The sequence below is a fragment of the Callorhinus ursinus genome, unplaced genomic scaffold (assembly GCF_003265705.2).
Source record: "Callorhinus ursinus isolate GAN/ISIS: 27379988/994484 unplaced genomic scaffold, GSC_fseal_2.0 scaffold18, whole genome shotgun sequence".
Classification (NCBI taxonomy): Eukaryota; Metazoa; Chordata; class Mammalia; order Carnivora; family Otariidae; genus Callorhinus; species Callorhinus ursinus.
The window spans coordinates 6,356,188-6,381,564 of record NW_027397080.1 but is presented as its reverse complement, the minus strand read 5'-3'; the positions used below and the strand labels follow the sequence as shown (position 1 = coordinate 6,381,564).

The following is a 25,377-nucleotide window of genomic DNA, read 5'->3' as shown; positions in this document are numbered from 1 at the left end:
CAGGATGGGTAGTTTCCTGTGCTGAGCTCTACTGGGTGGCTCATCGAGTTCACAAACCCACAGGGGGTAAGCTTGGACCCGGGGTCAGTTCAGGTGCACAGGGCTCTCCTGACCCCACGCACGTGGGCCCCCCAGGTCAGCAAGGGAGGGAGGCCGCAGAGCGTGGTCCTCCCGTGGAGATGGCGGGTTGGTGGGTTGTTCCCTCGGCCCCCAGATCCGACAGGAAATCAGCGGCAGACCTGCAGACAGAGATTGCCCGCGGCCCCACTACCGGCCCATCAGCCCCACAGCCTTGGGAGCAGATCCATGTGTGCGGATCCGTGTTCTGTGCTCTGAGCCACTCTTCTTCATGCTCTGGGCCAAACCCTGTCACAGTCACCAGCCTAGACCTATGGTGTCCTGCACATCCGGGATTCTTACACGGCCACGGAACAGAGGTGGTCTGTGCGGCCCCTGAATCCACAGAAATTGTCACCAAAGCTGTGCGAGTGGGAGTGTGTCTGTAGGGAGGAGGGGGACGTGTGTGTCAGTATTCATGGCACGTGTCCCTGGGTGCGGGTCCAGAGCCCCCCCCCCATGCTCTCTGCGCGTGCGCGGGAGGACACGGCTCCCACCCGCGACACTGCCTCCCCAGCAGCCTGGCTCCCGGCTGCGCATGCGCTGCGTGTCCAGCACCTGGTCAGCGCATGGACGTTCTATTTCTCCTCGGCGGTCTGGGGAGGAAAAGCCCACCTCCTCCTGTCAGCGCGTGTGTCCACCGGCCCCGCCCAGCCCAGCTGTTTGCCTGTTCCTCGCTGGACCCGGTCCCCACTGCGAGGACAGGAAGCGCTCCCCACATCCGCCTCCGCCACCAGCCTGGTGACTTGTGGTCACTGAGCCCAGTAGCCAGAGAGAGTTTTTAAAAAGACTCACAAACATGTAATTAAAATCTCAGTGTTGGGTTTTGGGGAAGGTGCTGGGCGGCTCCCGCCCCTGCTTTCCGGAAACACAGATTTGTGGCGTTTGAAAGTGACAGGAGGCTAAAGTGAGATGGTACTAAATATATTGTCCTGGGCGTTTCCGGGCAGTGGGGGAAATGTGGGATTGATTCGCCACCCCAGCCTCCTGCCCAGACAGACCGGCCCGGCCACCGGCCCGCCTCAGCTCCCCCTCCAGCCTGTGCATCATCTTCCCCTCCGCGCCTATCCTCCACCCCCCAAAACCACATCGCGCCCCTGCTGCCCAGAACCCTAAACCCCACTGGCCAGAGGCACAGCCCGCGCTCCTAGGCCGGAATTCCGCTCTCCAGAGTCAGACCACAGCCAGACTCCCCCCCAGTCCCCCACAGCGGTGATCTGTGGATGCCCCCGCACTGCACACCTGTGCCTCCGAGGTCCCCTCTGCCTAGAATGGCTTCCCTGCCACCTTCTCCGCCCCCCCCAGAGGACTCTGTCCCATCCTTCAAGGCCAGTTCAGGTGGCACCTCCCCTGGGAAGCCTGCTCAGATCGCACCCCATCACGGGATCGTCCAGCTTCCGTGGGACCTGACCAGGTGTCACCAGGTGCTGTCACTGCTACCTTGCTCCTTCTTATTCCTTTCCAAGTCTCCCTCTGACCTCCTTCCTCCTCCACTTTGTCCCCAAACAGAACCTGCCATCCTTTCACCTTTTGCTGTCTTTATGGCTGTTGTTTCCCCTGCCTGTGCCATCTGTTCCTCAACCCTAGACCTTTGTTCAGGCTGGCCCTTCCTCTGCAGCGTCCTCCCTTGATATGGGGGCACATCCACTCTCACCCCTCGAGGCCCAGCCCCAGTGTCAGCTGCAAATGCTTCCTCTCCCCCAGGATCCTGAGCAGACACATTGGCAGACTCTGGACAGCCCTGGCCTCAGACTGTACTCGGTTCTGTCCCTGCCCACCCCCGTGGCCCGTTTCTGCCTTGGGTCTGATGTCAATCTTCCCAGAGGAGGGACCTGCCCTCTGCCTCATCCTTGGGTCCCAGAGCCAGCAGGGGATGGGTGGGGCAGGCTGGGTTTGGGGCTTGGGGGCCAGAAGCGGGAGGCTGCTCTTGCTGACACCACGGTGTGCCGGGCCCTGTGCTGGACACCTCAGCACACGGCCCTGCCGCACCCTCTCAGCACCCAGGAGGCAGAGCCTGGGAGCAAGCCCCTTTGCAGAGGACGGAGCCATCCCCACCCAGGCTGCCTTGGCCCCCAGCTCCCCCCTGGTTCTGCCCAGAGCATTAGTGACCGGTGGCCCCACTCTGTCTTGTAGTGGAGCGTGACCGCACCCTGCGCCACCAGGAGCCCCACTGGAAGGAGTTCAGCTTCGACCTGGCCCAGATCCCGGAGGGCGAGGCGGTCACGGCTGCCGAGTTCCGGATTTACAAGCTGGCCAACGCCCATCTGCTCAACAGGACCCTGCACGTCAGCATGTTCCAGGTGGTCAGGGAGCAGTCCAACAGGTGCCTACCCTGCACCCCGCCCCCCGAGGAAGCCTGGCCGGGGAGGGGACACTTCCCAGAGGACAGAAGGGGAGCTCCCTGGGGAGCACACCCTCAGAGGCAGAAGGATACTTGACCGAGGCCTTGTGTCACTGCGGGGAGAGGCCCAGCATCGGTTCTGCCTCACTCCATGCCCTGCTGTCCTGGCTGTGGGACCTTGGGCGGGTCACTGAGTTCCCGGGACTCAGTTTCCACATCTGTACTGGGCACAGTAACACCTTTGTACAGTAGACACAGTGAGAGAAGGCACACGGGGCGCCCAGGCCGAGCCAGGCGGGGTAGGTGCCCCACACGTGCTCCCCCAGGCGGGCACTGGAAACAAAGGCAGCTGTGCCGGCCCTCAGTTAATTGTTTTTTCGTGTCCACAGGGAGTCTGACTTGTTCTTTTTGGATCTTCAGACGCTCCGAGCTGGGGACGAGGGCTGGCTGGTGCTGGACGTGACAACGGCCAGTGACCGCTGGTTGTTGAGCCGGAACAAGGACCTGGGGCTCCGCCTCTATGTAGAGACTGAAGACGGTAAGGCTCAGGGTTGCGCAGCAGGCCTTCTCCTGGGGGCTCCTCCACGCTGCTGGCGCAGAGCCAGCGACAGCCCCCTCATTTGGCCCTGGAGGCCTGGCCTCTGTCAGCCCAGGGGCTGGAGCGATAACCCCCTACCCACTTTGGGGGCTCAGTGGGGTGCAGAGGGCGAGGTTCCCATAGCAGGAGGCCCCCTACCACGGCGGTCTCCCTCCTCTCCTTTTGCAGAACCAACATTTCAGTCACTAAGAGGGAGTCCGCATTGTCCCTCCCCAAGAGCAGCTGTGTATGTGGGGTGTTTCTGTACCGGGCAGGGCCGAGGGGAGATGGTTACACCCTCAGACTCGGATCAGAGAGGGAGGCCTGGGTTTGAATCCCAGCTCGGCAGCACTCTAACCCAGTGACCTTGGCAGGATACTTACCTTCTAACCCTCAGTGTCCTCCTCTGTAGGAAGAGGATTCACACCTTCGTTCATTCCCCAGGTAGCTGGGGGAGAGCCTCCTTCATGGTAGGCAGTGGGGAGGGAGAGGGCAAAGGTGGGCACAGGATGGGTGGATCTGAGCTACAGCAAGGGGCCGCCGTGGCTGGAGCTGGGCAGGCCAGGGCGAGGTGGCAGAGGAGACTGAGAGCTGCGGGGGCACACTCTGAGTGTGGGTGAGCCCGGGCCCGGTGTCGGAGTGCTGAGGGTAGCTCCGTGTAGTGCGTAGCAACGGAGGATGTCAGGATCCGAGTCAGGTTTCTAGAAAAGAGCCCTCTGAGCCACCCCTCAAGGAGGGCAACACTCACCCCCCATGTGACTACACGTAGTGACTTATGCTCCCCAAAAGTACAGTGGGGACGGGGTGGGGGAGGTAAGTTCACGGAGGAGAGAGCTGACCGCACGACCTCAGGTGATCAAGGCTCATATGAATGCCCTGTACATGCTGCGTCCCCGTGGACATGATGGGGTGGGAAGGGCCCTTCATCTCGTCATCTTCCCCCCAAAACCCCATCTAACCATGAGGAAAACATCAGACAAACCCAAATTGAAGGACATGCTACAGAATGCCTGACAAGACTTCTCAGAACTGTCCAGGTCATCAAATACAAAGAAAGTCTGAGATACTGTAACAGCCCAGAGGAGCCTAAGCAGTTGTAGCAACGGAATGTGGGATCCCGGATGGGACGCTGGAGGAGAAAAAGGACATTGGGGAAGACCCGTGAGATCCGAATACATCTGTTAAGTTTATCATCAGACACCAGTGTTGGTTCATTAGTTGTGACGAGTGTCCGGTGCTCACTTCAATGTTAACATTTCCTGGAAAAACTGGCCCTCGGTGTCTGGGAACTCTGTACTGTCCTTGCAGTTTTTCTGTTGTAAATGTCAACTATTGTAAAATAAAAACTTAGCATATGTATCCAACAAAGGCCGTGCCCCCTGACATCAGCAGGGACAGTAGTCTGGGGTGGGGGCGAGAGCGAAGTCAGAGAGGCCCGGGAGCCACACAGCCTGCAGGGGAGAGTGGGGAGGTGCTTGTTGATAGCAGAAATGGAGAAAAGTGGGTAGTGGAGGAATCATGGAAAACGTGGATTGAGCCAGTGACCATTTTTTTTTAAAAAGATTTTATTTATTTATTTGAGAGACAGCGAGAGAGGGAACACAAGCAGGGGGAATGGGAGAGGGAAAAGCAGGCTTCCCACCGAGCAGGGAGCCTGATGCGGGGCTCGATCCCAGGACCCTGGGATCATGACCTGAGCCAAAGGCAGATGCTTAACGACTGAGCCACCCAGGCACCCTGAGCCAGTGGCCATTTTTAGTAGAACCTTTTTTTTTCCTGCCCAAGTAAAAGTAGAGGAGGGGAGGACTTGAGAGAGCAAGCCAAGAGTCCTTTTTTGGCCACAATGTTATTGAGAGCCCTGGTTGACGTCCAGATGGAATGTCAGCTTGGACAGGTGACTGCTGGGGCACAGGTGTGGGAAGCGCTGACATCTAGGTGGCTTGAGAGCCATGGGAACTGAGCAGGTCACCCGGGCAGGAGGTGTCAGTGGAGAAGGAAGGGGATGGCCCAGAACCCTGGGGTCTCCCACATGGAGAAGGCTGCGCAGAAGGGTTATGCGGAGGATCTATCCTTCCCACCCACGGGGTTTGGAGCTGGAGACAGTGGCCTTCCTGTCAACCCCTGCGCCCAGGGTCGGTCTTCCCCTCAGTGACGCTGCCATGGGGCCTCTGCAGGCACTGCTCCTTCCCCATCCGGTCGCAGGGTTTGGGTCCCCTGGGCCGGGAGGTGTGGCGCTCTGGAGCCCCTCGGAGCTTGGAGAGGCCAGGCTGTGGGGGGCCACCTGGTCCCTGCGTCACGGCCTCGCATGCCCTCCCTGCTCTGGACATGGTGGCTACAGTGGTCTGTCCCCACTGGGTCCGGAGCCCGGAGGCGGAGCGCACGTTGGCGGCCCTCCGACGGCTGGTGATGGTTCTTGGGCGCTGCGTCCCTGCCGGCCTTTCAGGGCCCGCGCTGGCTGAGGCCCAGGGTGGTGTGCATGTCCTGGCCACCAGCGCTCGTGCCCACACCAAATTCTACGTGGATCCCATGGAGGCCGTAAAAGATATCTCCAACAGGACCAAGATCATGGTCGGCGGCTTTGGGCTCTGCAGGATTCCAGAGAATCTGATAAGGTGCTACTGGAGATGTGCGTCAAGGACTTGACCATGGTCAGCAGCAACGTGGCAGTGGACAACTTTGGGCTGGGCCTTTTACTGGAGACCAAGCAGATCCCCCGCATCATTAGCTCCCATGTGGGGGGAATGTGCTGTGCGGGCACCACTACCTGTCGGGTGAGCTGGAGCCGGAGCTGCTGCCCCAGGGCACCCTGGCCGATCACATCCGTGCGGGTGCGCCGGGGTGCCCTCATTCTACACGCCCATGGCCTACGGGATCCTGGCGCAGGAGGGAGGCGCCAGCGGCTGACAGCCACGCGGTCATCATGAGCCAGCCCCAAGAGGTGAGGGAGTTTCACAGGGACCACTATCTTCTGGAGCAGGCCAGCTCGGCCCGTTTTGCTTTGGTGAAAAAGGGTGGAAGGCCGACTGCGCAGGGAACATCATCTTCAGAAGAAGCGCCAGGAATTTCAACGTGCCCATGTGCAAAGCAGCAGAAACCTCTGGTGGAGGTGAAGACATTGTGGATGTGGGGACATTTGCCCGCAAAGACGTCCACATTCCTAACATTGATGTGGACTCTGTAATCCAGAGGGAAAAATATGAGAATAGAATTGAGTGTCTAACCATGTGGACAGAGGAAGGTGAAAAAGCCAAGTCTGTGGGTGACCTCAAGGCCCGGATCATCACGCGGGCAGCTCTTGAATTTGAGGATGGCATGTACACCGATTTGGGCATAGGATCCCCTCTCCTGGCCAGCAACTACGTCAGCCCTGATATAACTGTTCATCTTCACAGTGAAATGGGATCCTGGGCTTGGGTCTGTTTCCATTAAAAGAGGAGGTGGATGCGGATCTCATCAATGCGGACGAGCAGACGGTCACCGTTTTCCCCAGGAGCTGTTTTTTCTCCTGCCATGACTCGTCTGCCATAATTTGAGGGGGACATCCCCACCTCACCATGATGGGAGTCATGCAGGTTTCCCAGTACGGTGACCTGGCTAACTGGATGATCCCAGAAAGAAGGTGAAAGGCACAGGGGGAGCCATGGATTTGGGGTCCAGCGTCAAGACCAGAGTGGTGGTCACCATGCAACACTGCACCAAGGACAAGGATCCCAAAATCGTGGAGAAATGCACCATGCCACTGACCGGGAAGTGCTGTGTGGACCGAATCATCCCCGAGAAGGCCGGGTTCGATGACATGCACAAGAGAGGCCTGACACGGATGGAGCTCTGGGACAGCCTGACGGAGGATGACATCAAAAAGAGCACGGGCAGCCCCCCTTCGCCGTGTCACCGACCCTTAGACCCACGCAGCCCCTGGCAGCCTGAGCGGGGAAGGAAGGCCTGGTCCCAGAGGGTGGGTTTTACTGGAACCCACAGGAGGTGTGATCACTTCTATCCGAGGTGCTGGCCGCCTGACCACCTTTCCTACCGCCAGACAGACCATTCTCTCAAGAGGGATATGGCTTTATTAAAAACCAAAGGAGAATGTAGCCGTTTATCTTCTGTGTTCTGTGCATCCTGAGATCGGTCTGGTACCATCGTCGGGCATGCGGACACCCTCCTCACTGTGCTGTTTACATGAAATTCTCTGCAGCTCGGATGAACCCACAGGATGGCTTTCACGGAAGGGCCTTCCCTCGTGAATGAGCCATGAAATGTGGGAGGAAGACGTGACCACCTCCGTACACCCAAGGCTCCACTTTGCCAGCACCGTGAAAAATATACAAGCCAAACATGCACCGTGACCGGAGGAATGCTGTCTGCATGTGCTTGTCTTCCTGTGGCCCCTCTGACTTTTCCTCTTGGGCCTTCCATCTTGGGGCTAAATTCTGTAGCCTCCTCTCTTCCTCCCTGCACGGCCTCCTTCTCATGGCTAAATAGATGTGTCTGGAAGGACAGCAAGGCTGTCTAGCTGGGCCAGAGCACTGGTAACACAGTGACAGGCAGGGAGAGAGGTTCCTCTGTAGATAAACAGTCTCCCATGTGCTGTCAAAGGTGGCGGCTTGTGGTAGGAGGGGTTCTAGAAACCAAGACGGACTTAATGGGTTTTCTCATCTTCAGACATGGGTTCCTGTGTCCCCCAGGACACTCAGACCCTTTCTGCCTGTTGTGGAGCCCTACACTGGCCTGTTGTCACTACTCTGTTATAATACAGGAGAGGCTGTGAGGTGTTTCATCCTGAACCCACAGTGTCACAGCCTTTAAAGAACCAAATGAGTTATGTGTGCATGTGTGCACACGTGCCCGTGCACCCATGTGCATGTCCAAATGTGTGCGTGTGTGTGATGGTAAAAACAAAGCCTGACACGGAGCACGACGCACGCTCTCAGTGTAGCTCTCGAGGGGCACACAACCATCAGGAGCACGTGGGCAGGAACTGGAGATTCTAGCTGTGAAGGAAGGCCTTTCAGAGGGGCCTCCTTGGGGCCTCACCCTGAAGGAAGGGCCAGGTCCTGGAATGGAGGGATGGAGACACCGCTCCCTGAGGGGGCAGCCTGGGGCTTGGGGGTAAGTGGCCAGGGACCATGACCAGGTTGGGGGTGGAATGGAAGTCATCAAGTGGATGGATAGCGGGGCGCCTTCTGGGGCTTCTGGGGAGCGGCCCTGATCGGCCCTGGGTGTCATTTCCCAGCGTGGGGCAGGCAGAGCTTCCAGGAGCAGAGAGTGAGAGGTGCATAAGACGTAGGAAGCAGGAGGAGGGGTGAGTCCCTCCTTCTCATGGGCTGAAGTAACCTAGCAGCAGGGACAAAGGCAGACCGGGTCCACAGCTGGACTCTCCGAGGGTTCAGCCAGGCACCCTGATGGTCCTTCAGCGTGGCACCAGGGTCACACCCATGGCCGCAGGCTGAGGTGGGGCCGGGTCTGTGGGGAAAAGTCAGGTGGTGCCCAGAGCAAGGGGAGGCCTGGGGGAGAGGCGGGAGTGATCTTGACCTGGCCCAGTTGGGTGGGGGTGTGAGTTGGGCCTTGACCACCTGCCCTGGCACAGGATGTGGCAGGTGAGCTGCCAAGACCTCTGGGCACTGATGGAGCAGACTGAGAAGTGGGGTGAGGCTGGAGGTTTCATGGGTCCCCCCTGGCCCAGAGAAGCAGCATGTTCCATCTGGGGTGAAGGGGAGAGGCCACAGTGTGGCCCACATTCTCAAGGCATGGCTGCACATACCCCATCAGGTGCAAAGGGGACGGCATGCCTGCCAGCACCCCACAGGGTCAGGTATAGAGCCAGGGACCCTGGGCCCCAGAGACGCCCACCTCTGCCTTTCTAGAAAGCAGCCTTCCAGAGCCGGGCAGCCTCGGGCCCCACCCCCTAGACCGCTCGGGTCTTCCCTGCAGCCCCTTCTCTCTGCCCCTGGGAGACCCCAGCAAGATCCTTGATCAGACGGGTGCACAAGGAGAGCGAACAGTGAACACTGCCTCAGGTGACAGATCGCCCTCCCTGGCTCCTCGGTGGACGGTTCTCTCCGGGGAACAGGGGTGGGGCAGCGGCACCCGCAGGGGTGGAGGGCTGCCCAGCCCAGTGTCATGGTGTTGCACTCCAGCGCCCTGTGGACGACAGTCACCCTCCTGCTCCCATCCACTCTGTCCTCCTCATGGCCTCACTGGCCTTGTCGCTCTGCTCACAGGGCTTGTATGTGGCTCGTGGCTCGGGGTCCTCATAGGTTGCTGCTTCCTCATGACTGACTTGCTATGACCCAAACTCTCCCGAGTGGCTTCTCTCTGGGCTCCTCCCAGGGTCCGCTCCTGCAGCTGACGACCTCCTGTCCCAGCAGGATCGTTCCCCAGTGGAGCCTCCGATGGGTCCAGTGCATTTGTGTGTGGCAGGTGACGTCATAGGTCAGAGTTTAGTCTCTGGATTGACTTGTCTTCAGTCAACTTGGCCCAAGGACACGGGCCTACAGCACAGCTGTTTAAGGGCTGACCTTTACCAGCCGAGCAGGACTGTGGGTGGGACGGGCAGTGTCCTTGACCTGTGGTGTGTCCCAGTGAATCATAGTAGACCCGCTAACGGAGCAAACATAGGTATTTGTACATGTGGGCGTCTGTATACCGTAAGATAAACGCATGTGTTTCTATACACACGTGTGCGTGCATGCGTCAGGGTGGCCACACTGAGGGGACATGGACACTGAAGGGGAACAGTGGCTCTGTGTGTTACGAAACATAAAATTGAGTTACTAATCCTCTCCGTCGTTTAAGAAAATTCCACAGGAAGAGAACATGAAGGGGTCTGCGGCGTTCTCGTCTTTACAGAGAAAGCTGGGAAATAACTAACGTGTTTAAAGCGAAGCTAATATCTAAGTACTATGCGGTATTTTCTCAAAGGAATTTTATACATTTGAAATGCTCATAGTGGAGACATTTTAACAGCAGTGAACATGTTTGTGTGAAAAAGTTGGAAAAGATACAGACACTTATGGTCACCATTGTGTAAAACTTCAACTGATGTGAAAATATTCCAGAAAAATGAAAATGCTGTGTTGGAGCGTGGAGAGATTTCTGAGTGATGTTTTTCTTTCCTCAAATGTCACAGTTGCTATTGTATTACTTTGACAATTAAAAAATCAGGAGGCAGGGAGCCTGGGTGGCTCAGTCAGTTGAACGGCCCACTCTTGGTTTCGGCCCAGGTCATGATCTCAGGGTCATGGGATCGAGCCCTGCGTTGGTCTCTGAGCTCAACGTGGAATCTGCTTGAGATTCTCTCTCCGTCACCCTCTGCCCCTCACTCCCCTCAAATAAATCTTTAAAAAATCAGGAGGTCACACCGTCTTTGGGGTGATCCGTGGTGGACGTTTTGAGGGCAGCTGTCGTGCGGCTTGCGCGCCCCGGACCGCCTCCTGTGGAAGCCTGAGCCGGCTGTGTAGCTTTCTCCCTTTGTCTCATAACCATGTCCACCAACGAGAATGCTAATTCACCAGCTGCTCACCTTAACAGATTCAAGAACAAGGGGAAAGACAGTACAGAAATGAGACAGCACCGAATAGAAGTTAACGTGGAGCTAAGGAAAGCTAAGAAGGATGACCAGATGCTGAAAAGGAGAAACATAAGCTCGTTTCCTGATGATGCTACCTCTCCACTACAGGAAAACCGCAACAACCAGGGCACTGTAAATTGGTCTGTTGATGACATTGTCAAAGGCATAAATAACAACAATCTGGAAAGCCAGCTCCAGGCTACTCAAGCTGCTAGGAAACTGCTTTCTAGGGAAAAACAGCCCCCCATGGACAACATAATCTGGGCTGGTTTGATTCCAAAATTTGTGTCCTTCTTGGGCAGAACTGATTGTAGTCCCATTCAGTTTGAATCTGCTTGGGCTGTCACTAACATTGCTTCTGGGACGTCAGAACAGACCAAGGCTGTGGTAGATGGAGGTGCTATCCCAGCATTCATTTCTCTGTTGGCATCTTCCCATGCCCACATCAGTGAACAAGCTGTGTATGGGCTCTAGGAAACATTGCAGGTGATGGTTCAGTTTTTCAAGACTTGATTATCAAGTATGGTGCAGTTGACCCACTATTGGCTCTCCTTGCAGTTCCTGATATGTCATCTTTAGCATGTGGTTACTTACGTAACCTTACTTGGACACTTTCAAACCTTTGTCGAAACAAGAATCCTGCACCCCCATTAGATGCTGTTGAGCAGATTCTTCCTACCTTAGTTCGTCTTCTGCATCATGATGATCCAGAAGTATTGGCAGATACCTGCTGGGCCATTTCCTACCTTACTCATGGTCCAAATGAACGGATTGAAATGGTTGTGAAAACAGGAGTTGTGCCCCAGCTTGTGAAGCTTCTAGGAGCTACTGAATTGCCCATTGTGACTCCTGCACTAAGAGCCATAGGAAATATCGTTACTGGGACAGATGAACAGACTCAGGTTGTAATAGATGCAGGAGCACTTGCTGTTTTTCCCAGCCTCCTAACGAACCCCAAAACTAATATTCAGAAGTAAGCTACATGGACAATGTCAAACATTACAGCTGGTCACCAGGACCAGATACAGCAAGTTGTGAATCATGGATTAGTCCCATTCCTCATTGGTGTTCTCTCTAAGGCAGACTTTAAGACACAAAAGGAAGCTGCCTGGGCTGTGACCAACTATACAAGTGGTGGGACAGTTGAACAGATTGTATACCTCGTCATTGTGGCATAATAGAACCATTGATGAACCTCTTAACTGCAAAAGACACCAAAATTATTCTGGTTATTCTGGATGCCATTTCAAACATCTTTCAGGCTGCTGAGAAACTAGGTGAAACTGAGAAACTTAGTATAATGATTGAAGAATGTGGAGGTTTGGACAAAATTGAAGCTCTACAAAACCATGAAAATGAGTCTGTGTACAAAGCTTCATTAAATTTGATTGAGAAGTATTTCTCTGTAGAGGAAGAGGAAGATCAGAATGTTGTGCCAGAAACTACCTCTGAAGGCTATACGTTCCAAGTTCAGGATGGCACTCCCAGGACTTTTAACTTTTAGATTGTACAGCTGAGGCAGAAAGTTGTTTGTTGTGTACTCTGTTTGGTAGAGGTTTGTCTTACTGTTTCTCTACTAAGGACTCTTTTTAAATGTGTTTTGTTATTGTAGCACTTTTTACAACAAAACTCTACTTGACCAGTTCCAAACTGTACAACCTGTATGAAGCTCCTCCTCAGTGGGTTTCTTATTTCTATGTAGAATCTCCTCTCTTGCAGTGTCCTGTAAATAAAGATTAAATTCCACTCTTTTCTTTAAAAAAAAAAAAATTAGGAGGTCATTTGGAAATACAAAGAAGTACAGGAAGTTAGTTTTACTGGTGGACTCGACATTTCCAGGGATCATGAGTGTGTTTCCCAAGACATCCTCATCTTTAAGCAGCTTCGGGGTCAAATCCCATTTTCACGGGCGCTCCTCTTCCTAGCCAGAGGCCCCCATGGGTCCCTGGCCATGGCCTTTTCTCTCTTTTTTGACCCACAAACCTGGAGTTAATGCCTTAAGTGAGTAAGAACTTGGGGTCTGGAATTAGACGTGGGCTGAACCCCAGCTCTGGGACTTTGTCCGGATGTCTCTGCCCCACTGCCCCCGGTGTCCTGTTTGTGGGCATCAGGGGACACTTAGGGCCCTACTCTTGGCAGTGGTGGGTAGAACAAGCCCTCGCTACGTCCTGGCGGCTGCTCCCATCCATTGGGGAACAATCCACCAAGTTCCCCAAAAGTTTGGGGGGTGGGAGAACTCGGGCCTCAGAGCCCTCAGACGGGGGTGGGAACCACCATTCTGTGCGACCCTGACTGTGTGGCTCCGAAGTTTCTCCGTGAAGCATGTGGTCCAGATTACTGTGGAGACACACGAGGTCACGAGTGGGAGTCGCTCGAACCTGTAAAGGACTTCAAGGATGGCAGTGTTCACCATTGTCACGAATGATGACCCTGTGTTGGCAAGGCTCCCTCCCTGTCTCCCTCAGACCATCTCCCTCGGGTCTCCAGTTGAGGAGACTGAGGCCCTCCGCCTCCGTGCACCGGGGCCCGCGCAGGCTCTGGCAGAAGGGTCCCCGCTGTCCCCCGTGCCAGGCCCCTGTGTGCGAGTGACCGCCCTCTCTCCTCTCTCTGTCCCAGGGCACAGCGTGGATCCTGGCCTGGCCGGTCTGCTGGGGCGACGGGCGCCGCGCTCCAAGCAGCCTTTCCTGGTCACTTTTTTCAGGGCGAGCCCCAGTCCCGTCCGAGCCCCTCGGGCAGCCAGGCCCCTGAAGAGGAGGCCGCCGAAGAAAACCAATGAGCTGCCACACACGAACAGACTCCCAGGGATCTTTGGTGAGGTCCGGGGCGGGCCTGGGGCTGGGCCCGAGAACAGCTCCGGGGGACAGAACCATCCAGGGCGTCTTCAAGCCTGTGCTCACCCTCCAGCACTTTCCTGACACCCTCCTTTGCCTTGTGTGCCCTGAGGACCAGCCACTGCCCTCTCCGTCCCTGCCACCCAGAAGCACCTTCGCGGCCCTCCCCTGGCTCACCAGGGCTTTTTCCAGAAGCCTCTGTCAGCATCAGGTGCCCCTTCCTCGAGGCACTGGTGCCTCTCAGGTCTCCCCTGGGGACCGAGGATCCACAGTTGTTTATGTGAGGGTCTCCCCACCAGACTGAGCCCCTCAGGATCAGGGGTGGGCCTGCCCTGCCCTCCTGCCCTCCATTCCTCCACGGGGAGTCAGCCCTTTGGCCTCCGTGGAGCCACTCAATCCGGTGGAATGGGTGCAGCAAGAGAGGTGGGGTGAGATCAGGAGGTGTCTCTGCAGAAAGGGAGGAGCCACCTGATGGCCCAGGGTCCCATGGCTGTGTACTGGAGCATCGGGGGCCACAGGCTGGAAGCCAGGGGAGGCTGGGCTGAGTGCAGGGTTACTCTGTAGCTATCGGGAGACACCTGGAGCCATCGATATTTCTCGAGCTGGGTCATGGCACCAGCAGAGCTGTAGGATGGGCTTTATGACACTAGATGCGTTAGTTTCACTTCATTCATTTGTTCAACACATGTGCCCAGTGGGGTGTCCCTGCCCTGGGAGCTCCGAGGGGTAGCTGCCTGAGCAGGAACCCCAGAAAAGACCTGCTTCTGTCCATGCAGATGATGTACATGGTGGCAATGGCCGGCAGGTTTGCCAGCGGCATGAGCTCTACGTCAGCTTCCAGGACCTCGGCTGGCTGGTAATTTCTGACTCTCCTCCTTCTTAAATAACAGTCCCACCCGGAGGTTCTAAGTATACCTCCAGGAGGAGGTAGAATTATGGGTGACTTTCATTTTCTCATGCATCAGGTTCTTCTGTGTTTTTTGAAGGGACAATGTCTTACTTTTCCTGTGAGAAGGTGCTTTTTGGTAACAACCATGAAAACAGGATAGTCTGAATCCTCAGCCCTAACACGTCAGATCTGCAACAGGGAAAGGGAGGCTGGGCGGGCAGTGCGTGTGCGCATCTGCTGGGACTGCGACTCTAGGAGACTTGGGCAGTGGGGGCAGGTGGGGAGGACACTGTCCAGTGCCGACTGCCTGTGAGGGGGACAGAGCTGTGCCCAGCCCCGCCTCCTGAGGGTCTCCCGGCGGTGCCCGGCCTCTTGGGGGAGCCTGCCTGGAGGGACCCTGGGGGGGCTGACTGGCCTGGGGTTGGGGGAGGGGGAGGGGCCATCCTGTGCCGGGTGCTAGATTCAGGGGCTCAGGAGGGGGTGTCTGGATGGGACTCACCTTCTCCCATTACCCCCCCCAGGACTGGGTCATTGCCCCCCAAGGCTACTCGGCCTATTACTGTGAGGGAGAGTGTTCCTTCCCGCTGGACTCGTGCATGAACGCCACCAACCACGCCATCCTGCAGTCCCTGGTCAGTACTGCGTCCGTCGGTCCGGGCCCATGGGGAGAGGGGCTTGGCACAGCCAGGGGGATGGAAGCCCCTGCTGGGGATCAGGGGGCTCTCTCTGCCCAGAACCTTCCCTGCACACACGAGCAGTGATGGCCGGCGCTAGTACAGAAACTGGTGCCTGTATGGCTGCGCTGGATGTGTAGACTCCTCTGCGCCTGTACCCACATATACCCGACTTACCCTGACTGCTGGTGCGTGCCCCCCTCTGTGCACTGCACAAGCATGTGCAAGGCCTTCACGGACGGTATGTGGGTCCCCAGACTGACAAGACATGCTCGCGGTCAGACACACGGCACACACGTAGCAGACGTGCATCCCTCCCGGGACCCATGTGCTCTGAACACACACATACCGTGTGCGCGGGCACGCTTGGCTCCCGGGACACAGATGGCTGTGGGGTGTGACGCACATGTGCATTCAGCCGCCCGCTGCGTGTGTGCGTGGGGCGGGGCGCAGGTGTGCCCAGCTGAGCTGCTGGGCTTCGGTCTCCCCTTCTGTTCACCTCCCTGTTGGCGCTCTTTCCTGGCTCTTTAGCCCTTTGTGCTTTCCCCAGATGGTATGGCTTCCAGTGCTGTGGCTGGGGTACCTTCAAATGCTGAAAAATCTATTGAAATGATTATATGGTTTTAGTCCTTTCTCTTATTGTTGTATCAGATTGATTTGTGAATATTGAACAATCGTCCCATCCCAGGAGTAAATCCTACTTGATCATCGTGAATGATTTTTTAATGTATTGTTGGATTTAGTGTGCTGATATCTTGTTGAGGATTTTGCATCCATGTTCATCAGCAATATTGGCCTATAGTTCTCTTTACTCGTGGTGCCTTTATCTGGTTTTGGTATCAGGGTAATGCTGGCCTCGTAGAATGAATTTGGAAGTTTTCCTTCCACTCTTATACTTATTCTCAAACTATTCCAAAAATAACTCCTCTCTAAATATTTGGTAGAATTTACCTATGAAGCCATCTGGTCCTGGACTTTTGTTTCTTCGGAGTTTTTTGATTACTGATTCAATTTCATTGCTGGTAATTGGTCTGTTCAACTTTTCTATTTCTTCCTGCTTCAGTTTTGGTAGATTATGTTTCTCGGAATTTATTCATTTCTTATAGGTTGTCCAATTTGTTGGCATGTAATTTTCATAATATTCTTTTATGATCTTTTATATTTCTGTGGTGTTGGTATTTCTCCTCTTTTACTTCTGATTTTGAGTCCTCTCTTTTTTTTGAGTCTGACTAAATGTTTATCAGTTTTATTGATCTTTTCAAAGAACGAGTTCCTGGTTTCCTTGATCTGATCTATTGGTTTTGTTTGTTTTTTAAGTATCTCTGCACCCAACATGGGGTTCAAACTCAGGACCCCCATATCAAGAGTCCTATGCTCCACCAACTGAGCCAGCCAGGTGCCCTGGTTTCTTTCTTCCCTTCCCTTTCTCTCTCTTCCCGCCTTCCCTTCCTTTCCTTTCTTTTTTTTTTCTTTCCTTCCTTCCTTTCCTTTCCCTCCATTTCTTTCATTTCTATTTATCTCTGCTGTAGTCTTTATTATTTCCTTCCTTCTGCTGGTTTAGTTCTTTTTCTAACTCCTTTAGGTTTAAGATTAGGTTATTTGAGATTTCTGTTTGTTTCTTAAGGAGGACTGTATTGATATAAGCTTCCCTCTTAGGACAGATTTTGCTGCATCCCAAAGATTTGGGACCATTGTGCTTTCATTTTCATTTGTTTCCATGTATTTCTTAAATGTCCTCTTTGATTTGTTGATTGACCCATTCATTGTTTGATAGCATGTTATTTAACCTCCATGTATTTGAGCTCCTCCAGACTCTCTTATGGTGGGTTTCTAGTTTCATAGTGTTATGGTTAGAAAAGATGCATGGTATGATTCTAATCTTTTTAATTTGTTGAGACTAGTTTTGTGGCCTAATATGTGATATGTTCTGGAAAATGCTCCATGTGCACTTGTAAAGAATGTGTATTTTGCTTAGAATGGAATGTTGCGGAGCGCCTGGGTGGCTCAGTCAGTTATGCGTCTGCCTTCTGCTCAGGTCATGATCCCAGGATCCTGGGATGGAGCCCCACGTCGAGCTTTTTGCTCTGCAGGTTGCCTGCCTCTCCCTCCCCCTACTTGTGCGCTCTCTCTCTCTCTTAAATAAGTAAAATCTATTTAAAAAATAGAATGGAATGTTCTGAATATATGTTAAAACCATCTGGTCAAATGTGTCATTCAAAGACACAGTTTTCTGTTGATTTTGTTTGGGTGATTTATCCATTGTTGTAACTGGGGTATTAAAGTCCCTGCTATTTTGTATTATTATCAGTTACTTCATGTTTGTCATTAACTGCTTTATGTATTTGAGTGCTCCCATATTGGGTGTATAAATATTTACAATTGTTTTATCTTCTTTTTTTTTAGATTTTATTTATTAGAGAGAGAGAGGGAGCATGAGCAGGGGGAGGGGCAGAAGCAGAGGGAGAGGGAGAAGCAGACTCCCTGCTGAGCAGGGAGCCCAATGCGGGGCTCGATCCCGGGACCCCGGGATCATGAGCTGAGCCAAAGGCAGACGCTTAACCGACTGGGCCACCCAGGTGCCCCTACAGCCTTTATTTTAAAGTCTATTTTGTCCCATATAAGGATTGGTGTCCTGGCTTTATTTTCATGTCTGCATAATAAATGCTTCTCTGTCCCTTTACTTTCAGTCTGCTGGTGTCTTTAGATCTGAAATTAGTTTCTTGTGTAGGCAGCATATAGATGGGTTTTGTTTTGTATCGATTCCATCACTCTATGACTTTTGATTGGAGCATTTAGTCCATTTACATTCAAAGTAATTCTTTTTTTTTAAAGATTTTATTTATTCATTTGAGAGAAAGAGCACAAGCAAGGGGAGAGGGAAAAGCAGAATTCCCGCTGAGCTGGGAGCCCACCGTGGAATGCGGGGATCGTACTGGAGATCATGACCTGAGCCAAAGCCAGAGGCTTAACCATCTGAGCCGCCCAGGCACCCCATTCAATGTAATTATTGATAGGGATGTATATATTACCATTTTGTTACTTCTGTTACGGTTGTTTTTGTAGTTTTTCTCTGTTCCTTTCTTCCTTTGCGCTCTTCTGTCATGACTAGTTGGATTTCTTTAGTTACATATTTGGATACCTTTCCCTTTAATTTTTGCCCTCCTATAACTGGTTTTTGATTTGTGGTTTACCATTAGGTTTGTACATAACATTTTCTTTTTTTTTTTTTTAAAGATTTTATTTATTTCAGGCACCTGGGTGGCTCAGTTGGTTAAGCGACTGCCTTCGGCTCAGGTCATGATCCTGGAGTCCCGCGATCGAGTCCCACATCGGGCTCCCTGCTCAGCAGGGAGTCTGCTTCTCCCTCTGACCCTCTTCCCTCTCGTGCTCTCTATCTCTCATTCTCTCTCTCTCTCAAATAAATAAATAAAATCTTAAAAAAAAAAGTACTTGCATATTTAAAAAAATATATTTTATTTATTTATTTGACAGAGAGAGCAACAGTGAGAGAGGGAACACCAGCAGGGGGAGTGGGAGAGGGAGAAGCAGGCTCCCAAGGAGCAGGGAGCCCGATGCAGGGCTCGATCCCAGGACCCTGGGATCATGACCTGAGCTGAAGGCAGACGCTTAACGACTGAGCCACCCAGGCACCCCTGTACATAACATTTTCTGCATAGAGCAGTCTATATTAATTTGATGGTTGTTTAAGATGAATCCATTCTTTACTCCCCCCAACCTCATCATTTAGGTATATGGTGTCCTGCTTGACATCCTTTTATTTTCTGAGTCCCTTGACTGATTTTTATAAATTCTTTTTACTGCTTTTGAGCTGCTTTTCTTAATCTTACTTACAGTATTTTCTGTCCACTCAAAAAGTCCTGTTTAACACTTCTTGTAGGGCTGGTTTAGTGCTCATGAATTCCTTTAACTTGTTTTCTGGGAAGCTCTTTATCTGTCTTTCTATTCTAAGTGATAGCCTTGCTGGATAGAGTATTCCTGGCTGTAGATTTTTTTCCTTTCAACACTTGAATAGATCATGCCACTGTCTTCTGGCCTGCAATGTTTCTGCTGAAAGCTCAGCTGATAACCTTATGGGGTTTCCCTTGTATGTAACTGTTTTTTCTTTTTTTCTCTTGCTGCTTTAAAAAATTCTCTTTATCACTGCTTTTTGCCATTTTGATTACTGTGTGTCTTGGTGTGGACATCTCCTTCGGTTGAGTTTGTTCGAGGATCTCTGTACCTCCTGAATCTGGATTTCTGTTTCCTTCCTTCCTTCTGTTTCTTCGGCTGTTATTTCCTCAAATAAATATTCTGCCCCCTTTTCTCTCTCCTCATTCTGGGATCCCTATAATGCAGATGTTATATGCTTGATCCTGTTGCCAAGTTCTCTAAGTCTACTCTCAATTTGCATATTTTCCCCCTCTTATCTGGTGAACTTGATTACTCCATTACTCTGTCCTCCAGGTCACTGATTCATTGAGCCCTCTAGCCTACTATTTATTCTATCTAGTGTGTGTGTGTATGTATGTGTGTGTTTTAAATGTCATTTATTGTGTTCCTCATCTCTGGTCCTTTTTTATCTCTTTGGTAAGGGTCTCACTGATGTCCTCTGACTCTTGTCAAGTAGTATCATTTTGACTGTTACTTTAAATTCCCTATATCAGGTATATCACTTAACTGTTTTCCTTAGGTCTCTTGCTGTGATTTTGTCCTGTTCTTTCATTTGGGATAAATTTCTCTGTATTTTCATTTTGTCTAACTCTCTGCGTCTGTTTCTGTGTGTTAGGAAGGTCAGCTATGTCTCCTGCTCTTAAAAGTGGTGGCCTTCTGAAGAAGAGGTCCTGAAGCGCCCTACAACACGTGTCCCCCGTTCACCAGGACCTGGTGCCTCATGGGGTGTCTCCTCTGTGTGTTGCATACAGCCTCCTGTCGTGGCTGAGCCACTTTTTCTTTCAGGCCCGTCGTCTGCAATGGCTCTGTCTGCCTGTTGTGGGCAGTGTTTGGTCCCTGTGCTGTTAGAGGGCCAGTCTGGGGCCGCGTGGGCTTGAGCTGAGTCACACCAGGCATTTGTGAGATGCAACAGCACCAGACCACAGAGTGCTTTTCCTGTGTTATCCCCTGAGCAGCTTTCGTTGGTGGGCAGGGCCTGTAATGAGACTGGTGTCTGTCCCCAGTCCCCTGCTGGGGCGCAGCCTGACTGGTGCATGGAGTCCCCTTTCCCTCTCCCAGGGCAGGAGTCTCTTTGAAGGCCCTGTTGGGGCTGCTTGCACACAGCCATGCTTAGGATACCACCTTGAATGGGCTCCAGCCGAGATCTGCATTGTACGTGGGGGTGGGCTATGCACTGTTTGCAAGGGGTGGGTGCTGGTGCTCTGCAATAGGGGACCAGCCGCTGCAGGGAGCGAGGCTAGCCTGGCTGGAGGAGCGAAGCTGCCAAAGCTCGGGGTGCAGGGAAGTAGGGGTAGCAAGGTTTGCGTGACTGTCCTCTGCAGGAGGGGACCCATGGTGCTGGAACTGAGGCAGGCAGGGGCTGCAGGGGCGGGGTGGCAAGGTAAGTGGGAGTGTTGTGGGGCCTCCACATGCTGGGGGACAGGGGAGGGAAATGGCGCCTGCCAACCATCTCTGCGCCTGGGGCCACGCTCTGAGAGGGGTAAACAGCACTCCCTCCCTACGGCCCAGGGTTTCTTCAGCTGCTACCTCTGTGTTGTAGCTCTGAGGGCTGTCTGTCCCACCGTCTCCATAGCTGGGGACTCCATTTCCTTCGGCCCTCCCAGAACCGGGCTGCTGCTTTTTCAGATTGCAGGTTTTAAGTCCTGCTGGTTGTAAGAACTCAAAAAATTCAGCCCCTCTGGTTTTCCAAGCCCAAAGTTTTGGGAATTCGCCTTCCCCATGCAGCTCCTGGTTAGTGTCCCCCACCGCCACCCACCCCCCCGACAGCAGCCAGGCCTGGGGAGCTTTCCGCCACGCCTCCACCCTTCCTGGCCTCTTCCATGGGGCCTCTTCTCTGCCTCGAGTTGTGGAGTTGGTTCTGGTCATGTTCTGCCTTATTCACACGGATGTCATCTAGCTGTACGTGGGGACGAGGCGAGCTCAGGGTCCTCCCACCAACTCTGCCATTCCTAAGTGCTTTAAATGTTACTGATTCTGGGGGTGAGATTTCTTTCTAGAATGTTTACCTAGAATCCTAGTTACTGGATTCCCCGAGCCGATTTGTCTAGTAAAGAGGTGGTTGAAGGTGAGGCCCCCCCCCCCCAGGGGGGAGGAAACGCATCATTGACAGGGGCTTTGGCCTGGGGGGGGCCCGGCCTTTCCCCCACCCAAGGGGGTTTGCCCCCCCCCCCCCCCCCGGAGCCACCTTCTGGGAGGAGCTCAGTGGTGATGAGACCTGCATGAGTCCCCAGGTTGTCCTTTATGCACGTGATTCGTGCTCCTCCAGGCCCTTGGGCACCTGCAGCTCTGATGTCAAGATGGCTGGGTGGGCTCGGGCTGCAGGGAGGTGTGGGGGGCGAGGAAGGTAAGGTTGGGGGTGGTCAGGGGCTGGCCCACAGGGCCCTGAGGTCCCACTTAAGGTGCCAGGTGGGTGGGCTTAATCCCATGTAAACTGAGAAGCAGGTGCAGGGTTTTAGCAACAAAGCCTCACAGTCTGACTTACTCTAGAAGTATCTGTCTGGTTGCATTGCGCAGCTGGACAGGGTTGAGGGTGGGGCAGGCAGGGGGCCGAGTAAGGGGCTGCTGTGGTCCCCTGACATGGGGTCGGGGCATCCAGTGGAGGGTGGAGGCAGGGCCGCTCTCAGGAGTAGGTACGGCATTGGGCAGGGGAACCCTGGGGTCTGCAGATAAGCCCAGGGACAGGAAGCCTTGTCCGGGGGCAGAGTTGCTGTTGGGGTGGAGGGCCTGCTTTGTTGTGTCATTCCGTGGCTGTTTGTCTACTGGAATGTTCCCTGTCTCTCCACCCCCTCCTGCCGCCGCTCAGGAGAACTATTTTTGGGAGGCTGAGAACAGGCCGCTCCCTCAGGCAGGCTCTTTGCTGGCAGTCAGCGGTTAGGAGGGTCGCAGGTCCCCGCACCTGGTCCCTGGCCCGCGTGGACAGCCCCGTGACTCGGCACCACGCGTGGCCTCTGTGCCCTTGTTCTCGGTCTGCCCAGAACAGAAACTGCCTTAGAGCTCGTTACCAGGGGTGGGAAGTGCTTTGAGGAATAACAGCGTTGGACACCCCAAGGGTGGGCCTAGGGTTCTAGGCTTTGTCCGGTTCTGTGAACATTCACCGGCCCACATTTGGGAGGGGAGACAGACCGCAAACGGCCAACGGGGACAAGAGATGAGCAGGGACATCACAGAAGCACAGAGAGGAGCAGAGGGGACCCCGGAGGGCTCCTGGGCACACCGTGTGCTGGGGCGTCCCGTCTGAGCGCAGCGGGTGTGCCCTGAGGGCAGTGGGGCAGGGCAGGGGTGCAGGGGGACGGGGTGGGGCAGGTCTCCGCGGGAGCACCTGCCTGGGCTGCAGGGGGAGGATGGAGCAGGCGGGAGTTCCAGGGGAAGGCCACGTGTTCACACCTCTGCCCCCCGCCAGGTGCACCTGATGAAGCCAGATGTGGTCCCCAAGGCGTGCTGCGCCCCCACCAAGCTGAGCACCACCTCCGTGCTCTACTATGACAGCAGCAACAACGTCATCCTGCGCAAGCACCGCAACATGGTGGTCAGGGCCTGCGGCTGCCACTGAGGCCCTGACCCGCCGCCCCCCCCCCCCCCCCCCCCGCCCCCCCCCCCCCGCCCTGGGTCAGGCCCCTCTCCAGAGGCAGGAAACCCTGCAATGCCGGCATTGCTCAGGTGGGGTGGCAGGGAGGGCCCACCCCAGCCTGCCAGGGTCTCCCCGGGCCCCTGCGCCCTTCCCCTGGGGGATGGTAGACCGGCTGGCCCAACACACACGGACTGCACTTGGTTCCGCTCAGAAGTCCTGCCGTAGAACGTGTGCTTGGCCCCCTCCAGGCCAACGTGAGGGCCGTCTGGAGCGTGAGGCCGGCTGGCGGGACTCCGAGCGGGGAGGAGGAGTCTTCCTCTTTCCAGGGTATGCACTCACTTTTGGAACCGTGTATTCCTGGGCTCCGACCTTGGCCCACTAGCAGTTAGCACATTAGAAACAGAACAAGCCAGATGGGCCTCATACCAAGACGGAAGCCGACAGGGATGTTTTATGGCATGTGTCTTCCCCTCCTGGGGGGAAGAGCTGTGACCACCCCACCCGCCCACCCCCAGGAGCAGATAACCTTGGGGGCGGCCAGTTCCCTCCAGCTTTTCCATGTGAGGCTCTGCAGCACCTCGCCCATGGCCGACATCAGTAAGCAGCCCAGGTGGATTTTCCACTGAACCCGGACAGGCCTCAGAACCCTCGGCACACAACTCCAGACCCCCAGCAGCCATTCAGAGTTGAAGTGAACTCCAGTCCCCCTTCTGCCCCACTAAGGAGCAGCCATTTCACCCACAGACGGTGCCTGGGGCCAGGGTGGGAACTGTCCGATAGAACCCAGGGCTTAAGAACCTGTTCATCAGTCTGCACCACCCTGTGTGCCCGGGAGCGAGACCTGTGAGCCTGACACAAGGTCCCCGTCCCAGGGGAGTGACAGGCGGTAATCAGGCTGGCCCCGGGTAGGGAGGGTCCCAGAAACCGCCACAGGCCGCTGGAGCGTTTATTTGATTTCTGACTTGCTAAGCCCGTAAGTTACCTGCTGGCACAGAGTCCCACTGCCCGAACCCTGAAATACTGTGTTGTTCAAAGCAGCTTGGGGGCCCACCCCCCCCATGTGCCCCAGGATGCGCCTCTCAGCAGTCACTCGGCATCCCGAGGAGGGGCCCTGGGACAGCAGGTGGGACAGCGAGTGTGACAGCGGCCCCTCCGCAGGGACCGGGACAGGACTCTGGAGAGAGCGCAGAGGGAGAGACCCTCCCTGGGTACATGGAGGGTGGGCCCAGACTGTCTGCAAGGTGGAGAGTTCCCTAGTAGCCGGGGGCTTTGACCTCAGGCTGGCAGGGATTGGAGCACAAAGTGGCTGGAGTGTCAGGAGACCTGTATTCTGGTTCCAAGTTGGCCACTGACCTGTTTGCTGTCTGGACAAGGCCCCTTCCTGATTGAAGCTTCAGTGATATGGGAACATTCCTCCCTCGGCCTGAAACCCTGACCCTCTCCTCTCTGCCACAGCCCAGACACAGCCTGAGCCCAGCTGCTGCAGGACACGAAACCTGCCATCTGGGGACCTTAGTTAACAGCTCTCTCCTCCCAACGTCAAGGGTAGTGGAGGTTTGGAAACTTTTGACAAATGTATTAGGTCTCTTCAACGCCTACCATATAACCTGGCATGCTTTGGAAAGCTTGTAAAATGAATGTTTTAAAGGTGCAGACTGCCTTGCCCATTGGGTGTGCCGAACAGGTACGTAAGTCTGATCTGAATCCCTTTCTGTGCAATCAAGCCAAAAGTAGAGTGGTCATGGCCTTTCTGACAGACTTCTAGAACCTCCAGCCATCCAGGCAGCCCCCAAATGGAAACCAAACAGAAAAGGCCTTGGAGAAGAACGACGGATGCAACGTCAATGAAGGGGCAGCCATCTTGTTTACGTGGTTGCCCCAGCAGCCCAGGCTCCCTTCAAGGCTGCGCATTAGAAGCCTAAGTAAGGGTGGTCAGCGCAGGCCCGCTGACAGCAAAGGAAATGCTGCCAGGAAGAGAGGCCACAGAAGAATAGCCAAGTTTGGGGCCCTTCGCGTAGGGGGGCTGCTCTGTGCACCTCATCCCCAGTGCATCTCCACCATCACGGCACAGCCCTGGCCTGATGCCAGCCCATCATGCAAAGCCCCATTCTTGTGTCTCTCTTTAGGGATATAGGTAACATGCTTCAAGAAGTGCCTAGAATAGCTCAGGAAAGGGGGCTGTGAATAGGACAGTGTGGGTTTTGGAGCCAGGAGACCTGGCGTGGAATCCTGGCTCTGCCTCTTGTTTAACCAACTGAGCCACCCAGGCGCCCTGGCTCTGCCTCTTGTTAAATTGACCACATTTTGTCACGTCTGAGAGGTTTTTCTTCCTCTGAATGGGGTATCTGTTCTGTCCTTGCAAGGCCATCGTGGCATCAGGTGCGTCCTTGAAAGCACTTGGCACTGCGTCTGCATGGTGCCGAACGAATAGCATCTATCAGTGGTCTTAGTTTAAGTGAATTGGCGTACCCGCACCTCCCCTGTTGGCCTTCCCATTAACACCTGCTCCTCCCAGAGCATGCCCAGGAGGTGTTGCTGTGTTTACTTTAAGGCTGCATTTTTCCTAAAAAAAATCTAAATGTGGTCCTATCTCTGGAGGAGGTGGAGACTTACACAATCCCCTGCCCACGAAAGTCCCGG

General features: G+C 54.4%; 2 protein-coding genes and 1 pseudogene across 2 annotated transcripts in view; all 3 read left to right on the top strand.

The window, feature by feature from the left end:
* Positions 1-24,969, top strand: part of BMP8A (bone morphogenetic protein 8a) — a gene marked incomplete at its 5' end in the record, with an annotated part of 36,278 nt that extends 11,309 nt beyond the window's left edge. Inside the window, 6 exons of the mRNA XM_025856359.2 lie at positions 2,251-2,440; positions 2,848-2,996; positions 13,222-13,416; positions 14,213-14,292; positions 14,847-14,957; positions 22,570-24,969. Of these exons, the coding sequence (XP_025712144.1) occupies positions 2,251-2,440; positions 2,848-2,996; positions 13,222-13,416; positions 14,213-14,292; positions 14,847-14,957; positions 22,570-22,719 (875 nt within the window). The remainder of the gene's footprint in view (positions 1-2,250; positions 2,441-2,847; positions 2,997-13,221; positions 13,417-14,212; positions 14,293-14,846; positions 14,958-22,569) is intronic.
* OXCT2 (3-oxoacid CoA-transferase 2) lies at positions 5,038-6,962 on the top strand. The gene is given in 10 exon segments (XM_025855762.1): positions 5,038-5,120; positions 5,210-5,643; positions 5,646-5,771; positions 5,774-5,863; positions 5,866-5,929; positions 5,931-6,039; positions 6,042-6,426; positions 6,429-6,644; positions 6,647-6,909; positions 6,912-6,962. Coding segments are annotated over 10 exon segments (1,821 nt in total).
* On the top strand, positions 10,411-12,351 carry LOC112812354 (importin subunit alpha-1 pseudogene; annotated as a pseudogene).
* Positions 24,970-25,377: the final 408 nt, after the last annotated feature.